The 8146-nt window shown below is 33.3% G+C and overlaps 2 protein-coding genes and 1 long non-coding RNA gene across 4 annotated transcripts; 1 reads left to right on the top strand and 2 right to left on the bottom strand.

Moving 5' to 3' along the window:
- Positions 1-43: 43 nt before the first annotated feature.
- Positions 44-1044, bottom strand: LOC138857640 (chondroitin proteoglycan-2-like). Its single transcript, XM_070110898.1, has 2 exons — positions 892-1044; positions 44-823 (listed from the first exon to the last, which is right to left on the bottom strand). Exons 1-2 carry the CDS (start codon positions 899-901, stop codon positions 135-137), a joined length of 699 nt encoding a protein of 232 aa, XP_069966999.1. The 5' UTR covers positions 902-1044; the 3' UTR covers positions 44-134.
- Positions 1045-2914: 1870 nt separating this feature from the next.
- LOC138857659 (uncharacterized) lies at positions 2915-3856 on the top strand. Its single transcript, XR_011396848.1, has 2 exons — positions 2915-3516; positions 3587-3856. It is a non-coding gene; the product is annotated as an uncharacterized lncRNA (long non-coding RNA).
- Positions 3857-4012: 156 nt separating this feature from the next.
- Duba (Deubiquitinating enzyme A) lies at positions 4013-7946 on the bottom strand. 2 transcript variants are annotated; one of them, XM_014239771.3, is made up of 8 exons: positions 7135-7946; positions 6931-6995; positions 6284-6869; positions 6069-6225; positions 5807-6009; positions 5084-5724; positions 4696-5006; positions 4013-4632 (listed from the first exon to the last, which is right to left on the bottom strand). In XM_014239771.3, the coding sequence occupies exons 1-8, from the start codon at positions 7342-7344 to the stop codon at positions 4529-4531; spliced, it is 2277 nt and encodes a 758-aa protein (XP_014095246.2). In that variant the 5' UTR covers positions 7345-7946; the 3' UTR covers positions 4013-4528. The 2 variants fall into 2 exon arrangements, with proteins under 2 accessions (XP_014095246.2, XP_036216587.2); XM_036360694.2 differs by having other exon boundaries at positions 4013-4635; positions 7135-7945.
- Between the last annotated feature and the right edge of the window lie 200 nt (positions 7947-8146).

The raw sequence follows: 8146 nt of genomic DNA on the forward strand, positions 1-8146 counted from the left end.
TTTCTAAATATTCTGTTTAATAAAATGTTGGACAATATCAGACTTATTTCTTTAATCTTTTAATATAATAACCGTTCATAATCGTGCAATCTATTGTTTAACATGTAATGAAAAAGAGATATAGCAGAGTAAAATTAATTAGAACTTGGCCAATCGCAAACATTATGTACTGAACTAAAAACTAAGCCCGAAGGGCATGGCCTTTGAATTCCACATTCACACTGACAAACTATGTAACCATTTGATCTAGAATCAGGGAACATAGCGCCATCAGGCTGATTTTCACATACTCCTTTATTGTTGCATGTGGTACCAGATGGCCCAGTAGCTGGGCCACTTACTGTGGTAGACGTGGATTCAGTGGTTATATCAGAAGTAGTTGATGGTAGAGTTAAAGGCGACGAACTTGATGGTGTTGTTGTTGCACCTTGAGTGGTTATATCAAAAGTAGTTGACGATGGAGTTGAAGGCGACGAACTTAATGGTGTTGTTGTTGTACCTTGAGTGATTATATCTGTTGGAGTGCTAGAAGTTCCCGGTGAATCTGTATTTTCAAGAGGCCAATCGCAAACATTTACCTCTGGATTAAAAACTAAGCCAGAAGGGCAAGGCATTGATATTTCACATTCGCACTGACACACTATGTAACCATTTGATCCGGAATCAAGAAACATGGCACCATCGGGCTGATTTTCACAGACTCCCTTGTTATTGCATGTAGAACCGGATGGTCCGGTAGCTGGACCACTTAGTCCTTGCAATAAATCATCTATTGCGTTATTTCCAATGGCATATAATGCACATAATAAAATTCTAAATATTACTGTAAATATAAATTTTAGTTTACAATCAAATCCTGAGGTATTTGTAAATAGAAAACAAAGTTTCTACCGTTTCGCATTTATATTGCTCTTAATAGCGTTCTGAAAATGTTAAGCGACCTAGGAATCTTTGTAGACTGATTACTTTGCCAATAAGTTTCTAAGTAATAAATACTAAACCAATCGCTCATAGTATAAAAGTAATGAGATCTCAAATGTACATATATTACGCTTTGAAAAATCAACGCTCTTTTAATAAGTATAAGTAATATGCAATTTTTAACCACATGGGATATACTCGTACCACTGCTGAATGGGACATGTATATGAAATAATATTGTATATGGTACTTGCATATACACTTGTGGTAAATGCAGATGGATATCTTTTCGCGCGAATTATGAACTTGCATATAAGCATTTTTTATATGTTATATTTATAAAACTAATTACCTTGAATAAGCCCGCAATCCAAGAAAAATAAACGAACGACCGGCTGTGATTTGAAATAACCTGGCTAGTATTGGAGGATTGAAAGAAGATCGAATTATTTAGAGTTACTATGGAACAAATTATTTTAGTTAATTAATTAATTTTACAGTAAGGGTTAGATATTCTTATACACATACTTGTATGTATGTATATATACAGTATAAGTACCATCATTAAGACTATCTTATCGTTGCCAAATTTTTTTATTTGATAACCGTTTTACTGCGAATCAATTTGAGAACATTTAATAAAGACTTAAATTAATGCTGAAAATATTGACATATAGTAATTATATATATTATGTTCAAAATTAAGTGTCATTAAACGTTGAAATAATTTCACTACAAATAGTTAGCGTTTAGATAGTTACTAATGCTACAGAATAATATGTCACATAAAATTCATGAAAATTTATTGATAAAAGCATCGTTATCATTCTGATAAATAGTGGCGAGTATGCACACAGTAACTGATTCTAAGACCTAAAACTAATCGAAATAAATATAGAGACGTACCTATCAAAATAATAAAGATGACGAGATGAAATGATTTTCAGATGTCTGTCTATCCATAAAAGTGATAACAATTTCAATCTCTTGAAACTGGTTATGTGTTTTCTTTGGGACTCTGAGAAGGTTTGTACATCCAATTTAGTAACAAATTTCAAAACTGATGTAGGGCTGATATTGTGTAGCGAATAGTCGAAATCGGTCCAGACAGATCCGATTAATATATGAACCAGCGCGTTTTCTTAAGCATAACATAGCGTGATAAGAATGTACGATTGTACAGATGTATCTTGCCCCTCTCCTATACCCAGTACAAAGATTTCGATCCTTTAACTCTCATATAGTAAACCTGATATAATTAATTTAGTAGCCCTGCTTGTCGTTTCAGTTTATATCGGTCGAATAATATAATTTCCCTAGCTGACGGTATATAAGACCGATTATAATGATTTAGACCCCTTTGGTTGACTTTATACCGTACATATATTGCGAGATATCTCAATAAATTTCAGCGAGAATATTTCGCTTTCCATATTTCGGTTCCAATAATGAATTGAATCAGTTCGGGCCTTCCCTCATAACTCATTCGCTTAAACTACTAATTTTAGTTAGTCTGGTTAAATATCTACCATAAATTAAATAAGACATTTTGACGGAATTTGGTGGTGGGTGACCTATGAAATCAGTTGATTTTGTATTAAAAATGCGCATATTTGTATATTATTAAAACTTGTATATTTTATTAAAACTAATGCCCCAAACTATACGTTATTTTGATACCAAATAAATGCTTCTTACCTATTTTTATTTGATTTATTGCATTTTAAGGCACTGTGACCTCAAATAAAAATAAAAATAAACTTCCAATCAGTAAATGATTGTAGACAGACGGAGACTATAACTATAAAGAAACGTATCACGTTCGTGAATTTTAAATCCCAGAAAGTCAAACGTGTACTCAGTTTCAAGATGTTTGACTAGACTTGGTTTGTAATTCACTGAAAAGCCATCAGTTATTATTGATTTAAATTTAGGAAAGTTTATGCATACTTATTTTGTTCGTGATAAAGTACACATGGCATTTTTATTTACTATTCATATTCATAGAATTACTGAAGTAAAAATTTCTAATTAATAAAGATGGCAACAGAGACTGTGATGTGTCCAATTATTTTTGCAAGATTTTAAAACTGATAAAATTGAAAGAGATAAGAAAGACATACATTTATACAAATGACCTTGTATCACAAACGCTCTGGCTTCCTTCTACGCGCATTCAGCATTGGGCTTCCCGCTTGGGTGGTTAGGTTCAGGTTAGCTGCCAACGAAGTCATCTAACAGCAGGCCCAAGAAATGTGTTGCAACGCGGTGGTTAGAGTCATGCGGGAACTCTTTGTACGCGGGACATCTATTTAGTATGTCGCGATCAATGATAGTAAGAGTCTGGATAAGTAAGAGTTTAACCTGCTACAGTATCCAGAACCGAGTTGCACAAAGGTTTGCTGGTCGAAATAGACGGTGATTGATCTATCGTTTAATATTTCTTTTTCCCCGAGCAGTGAAGAAATATTAGACCTTTTTTTTACGTTATGTTTATAAGCGGGGTTTAAGCTATGCGGTGGCCTGGTCGAATTCATATCATACGACAGCAGCATTGTCATCATGTCACTTCTGCAGCCTGTTCTGAAAATATTAGTAAATATCAGAAATTGTCTGACAAGTGTGTGAATTCTGAAGCAATTCGTTGTAATCCGATTCTAAACAGGTTTAGAGCAAATGTTACAGCGATAAAAAGAGCATTGATCAACATATTAGCAATGGCCAAGGCTCCAAGAAGTATGAGCGCAGCATCACGAATTCGTTAAAATAACAAACCTGGAATACTGAATTATACTGCATTTTCAATTTAAATTCTAAATAAACAAATTTTGCGATTTATTATTGTTAACAAACTACTGCTTATAATGAATTGAATTTGTTGACTGTACACAATATTCACAGATATGATTATCAAAATACATGCCATTACATGTAATGCAGTTTTTAAATTAATGACGCTAAATATAATATATCTATGCATATATAATAGAATGGTTATATATTATAATGTAGTTAATACAATAGAATATGTGTTAGAATTCATGAAATATTTTAGTATTATTTTCTGAGTAATTGTTAAATAAACAGAGGATTGAACACGTAATCAAGGTAATGTAATTTATTCAGAAGCCAGTAAAAATTTTTAAAAATATGTTTATAAAATATAAAATTAAAATGTCAAATAAGCGGTTGCTGAATATTTTTTCAACCAGGGCCGCGCACATTAGTAATAAATATTTATTATAGTAATTAAATATTTATTATAGTAAGTAAATATTTATTATTATATCAAATACAATGTTATACATTTTTATATTTAATTTCAATTATTTTTCTATATGTGTTTAATGTTAGTATTTACGCATGTTAATAGTATATTCAAAGAGTATATTGATACAAATTTATTAATTAAGAATGATTACAATAATAATTCATTTAGGAATTCATAATTTGTATTATACATATTTTATCTAATTCTATTTGCGTTAATATTTCTTCGTTCAAACTAAATTCACCAAGTAATAACACTGTTTTCATTTTTATTGTTCAATTCTAAACTGTGTACGCTACAAAAAATAATTACATTTATTTATTAAGTAACTTAAACTTATGGCCCAAACAAATACTTCCTTTTTTGATCATCGATGTATTCTTGAGTAGATAATTGTATAGCACGTTGTAGCATTTCTGATTCGCTTAACTGGCCAAAACCTGCTAAAGCGAAAAAGCACTAAGCTGTTTTTAAACCGTTAATAATTTAATTGCTATACTAACCATCTGTTGCGTATGAAGCTTCCAAAAGCTCTTGATAAAAATTCGAAGATTCTTGATTGTCGACAGATTGGCTTGAGCTCTCTGTTGAAGATTTCGACAAAGGTAAGGTACATTTTGAAGTAGATGCTGATAGCATATCTAATAAATTATCACGAGCATTCAAAAAATCCTTTTCAGGGGTTGTAGTGCACGATTGTTTTGATGTGCAAGGCTGCTGCTCACCCTCTGGAGTATGTGATCGCATCAAAGGCGCATCCCCCTCGTTTTCATATTTCGGACTTTTTCCTATCCCACGCGTAGTTGCCGCAACACTATATAAAGTTAATATTTATAAACCAATGCCAATGATTTTAATTCCATTAAAATGAGCAGTTCTTAAAATCCTCACCTCTTCCCTTTGGCTATGACCACCGGTTCACGACGTCGTTTTTTCCCACCGGCCCGCAAATTAGCATTACGCTTTTTCAATACTTTTAAATTCCCAGCACTATTACCCCCACTACCTATTCCGATTGAGCTTGTACTACTTATATCCGTATCATCACTATCTAATTCCCATTCACCGACGGAATGTGGCGACGTTGTATTTTTATTTACACTGTGAGCTATAATATTTAATGATTTTGGGGACAAGCCACGATTATGCTCCAAATTTGGTGGTGTATCTGTCGTATCGACGCTTGCACTTAAGTTGCGTTCAAATGCCTTTGTTGTCTTTGTTGTAGAGTCAGTATGTGTCGCCTTATCAATGTCAGTATGTGCAGAATTGTTACTGCAGTTGCTTGTGTTAGTATTCAAATCACTAGAATTATTGTGTTTAACAGAATATTTTGAAGGAGATGCTTCCGAATCTGAAGCAACTTCAGCAGATGTTACAGTAGCTGATGTGGATGCCGCAGTAGCGTTAATACGACTTTTGTGCAAATTTTCTCGGCACCACTGTAAATAAGATTCTCGTGCAATTTGTTCTTCTATAGCCTCGTTCGTAGCTTCCCAATCAGTTGTTTTCAGTTTATCTTCAAACATTGTCTATTATTATGAAAGAACCGAAAAATGTATTAAATGTAGGGATTAAAAAAGGGTGTATTTTATACATTTCTCTTCATTTTACCTGTTCAATTTCCATTTGTTCACTCAAGAGCACAGCTTCTTTTGTTTGCAGGTCAGGCTTATGACCAGCTAAGCCTAAACCAACACCAACAGTTGCATTGTATGGATCGAGAATTGCATTATAATGCGAACCACGTTGATAGGATAGACGCAGTGCTGCAAAACCCTTATTCAATTGCTCAGAATTGAAAATATTTATGGGAGCTAAGTCAAATAAAAAATATTTTATTAAAGTAAATCTAATTTAACCAATATATACGTACTTGGCTTGTATGAATAAACTTCAACTGGACGATTATATATTTCCGACATAGCTTGTATTTCTATATGATTACCATGAGAATCCTTTCGCCGTTTTCGTTTAATGTAACTATTTATATCTTCAGTGACAAAGTGTGAAAAATATTCTCGATTTTTGTACTAAAAGTGAAAAGAATATTGCATGATTTGATTGAACTATTTCTCGACTACGGCTTACAATGTAATCCATCGTATGCTGGCGTACTACGTCGTGCATTTCCTCATCACCATAAATTTGTAATGAGATAGATCGAAATAAACAAGCACCATCTTCCTCAACTGGTCGTAGCTCGTACCCGCGTCCAGCCATACATTTTGCAAACTGTTCATCGCGTTGCTGCCACTCATCGGCAGTAATAGCATCTTCTTTGGGCCGCAAGTGCTCATCACCACTATTGTAACCAGAATAAGTTTCTTCGACTGCTTTTAGCAAATTAGCCGCCGCTTGTGTAGTCGATGTTGATAATTTGGGACTCTGACAACTAAGTACAACTGATCCAGTACCGAGTTGATCAGCTGAATTTTCAACCGTTTCAACTGTCGCTGTACTGGCACTGGTACCCATTACATTTTTTCCTACGGGAGTGCTAACAATGTTGTTAACAGCAGCACCTGTACTTGAAGGTACATTACTATGAACATGCGGGCTGCTACATTTGTTAGAGCCGGTATTATTTGAAACGCTTACTGTGGAAAGTTTTTCTCTTTCTACGCGTTCCCGTTTATGTATATGGTCATGGTGATCTCGACGCTTGGAACGCGAGCTAATAAAAGATAAATTGCAGAACTGAAAAAATAACTAATTTGCGTATTATTTTTAATCACCTTTTATGTGGGCTACGACGATGACGGGCTATGTCGTCGAAGACTTCAACTCTTCGCTGAGGGCTCTGAATTTATGAAAGATGAATGAAAATGTAATAAATGTTTATGAATTCTTTTAATCACAATGGATATCGTAAAAAATCTTGTGTAAAAATGGATTCGTAATAAATAATATTTTTAAAATTAAATATCTTATTTCCTTACCTGCCCGGCCCGACATTGACCATGTGTATTAGCGTTTCGAGTACTGTTTTGGCTATGACTGTTGATTGGTTCAACCACATTATGAACAAGTCCATGAGTATGAGTCCCATGTTGATGTGGAGTATGTGTATGGCTATGGCTATGTGTTTCTTTCTTTTCGTCTGAAGCCGCACGTTTCTGCGTTGGTGAAATTATAGGTTTGATAGTCATTGTAGCTTTATATTTTGTTAATAACTAAGAAAAAGTTCGCAAGTTGCAGAAGTTTCCAGTATGTTTGTCTATTTATAGTATTTCCATGAGTATACTTCACAGTAATGACTACGTAACACTATTGTTGTTGCAATTGTTATTTTCGCGATTAATGCACTTTGGTATTACCGTTTTTTTGTAGTTTTAATTTGCAATTTTTCTGTTTTTCGCTCTTAATCTGAGCGTCATAGTTATGATCAATTATGTACATATGTATTACGTTATTACAAAATTAACATATCTTTTATGGTTTACTATGGAAAACGCATATCAAACACTCAGAAGTCACTCATTTGGTTAAACCTTCATTTTATTCACAGGTGATCGAAATTACGTCTTTGTTAGCTAAAACATATGCATGTATATATAACACTTAAGAATCAGTTGAAAAACTTTAGCTTTCTTGAAAATGTTTGCAATATTGTAAAAGGTACTAGAATTTTTAATGGATAGATCTGCTAATTATTTTTTCACGTTTTAACACGATTTTAGAAGTCTAGTGGCAAAGAAAAATTTTTCAATATATTTCTTTTACGTAGTTTTCTACTTTCTGTATGTTATTCTTCTGTTTTGCCTTAGTATTTCAACGCAGCTGTGTTTATAGTTTATTAGCCTTGCCACTGTAACACATTTTAATAAAAAAACAATATTTAATGGCAGCACTATAAATGTTATGAAATTTAGTACAAATGGAAATCGTTGAGCGATAGTACGATGATGTCAATGACATATTCCAAAAACTGGGGCTTTAAATTATCGGTAA

The sequence above is a fragment of the Bactrocera oleae genome, chromosome 6, assembly GCF_042242935.1.
Source record: "Bactrocera oleae isolate idBacOlea1 chromosome 6, idBacOlea1, whole genome shotgun sequence".
In the NCBI taxonomy this organism is placed as follows: Eukaryota; Metazoa; Arthropoda; class Insecta; order Diptera; family Tephritidae; genus Bactrocera; species Bactrocera oleae.

What these genes read in the sequence shown, in the direction of transcription:
- Duba (XM_036360694.2), bottom strand. Translation starts at nt 7,344, where the DNA reads ATGACTATCAAACCTATAATTTCACCAACGCAGAAACGTGCGGCTTCA. An exon ending in CGTCGTAGCCCACATAAAAG is followed by an intron (nt 6,870 to 6,930) that starts GTGATTAAAAAT and finishes ATCTTTTATTAG; the next exon opens with CTCGCGTTCCAAGCGTCGAG. An exon ending in GTCATAGCCAAAGGGAAGAG is followed by an intron (nt 5,007 to 5,083) that starts GTGAGGATTTTA and finishes AACTTTATATAG; the next exon opens with TGTTGCGGCAACTACGCGTG.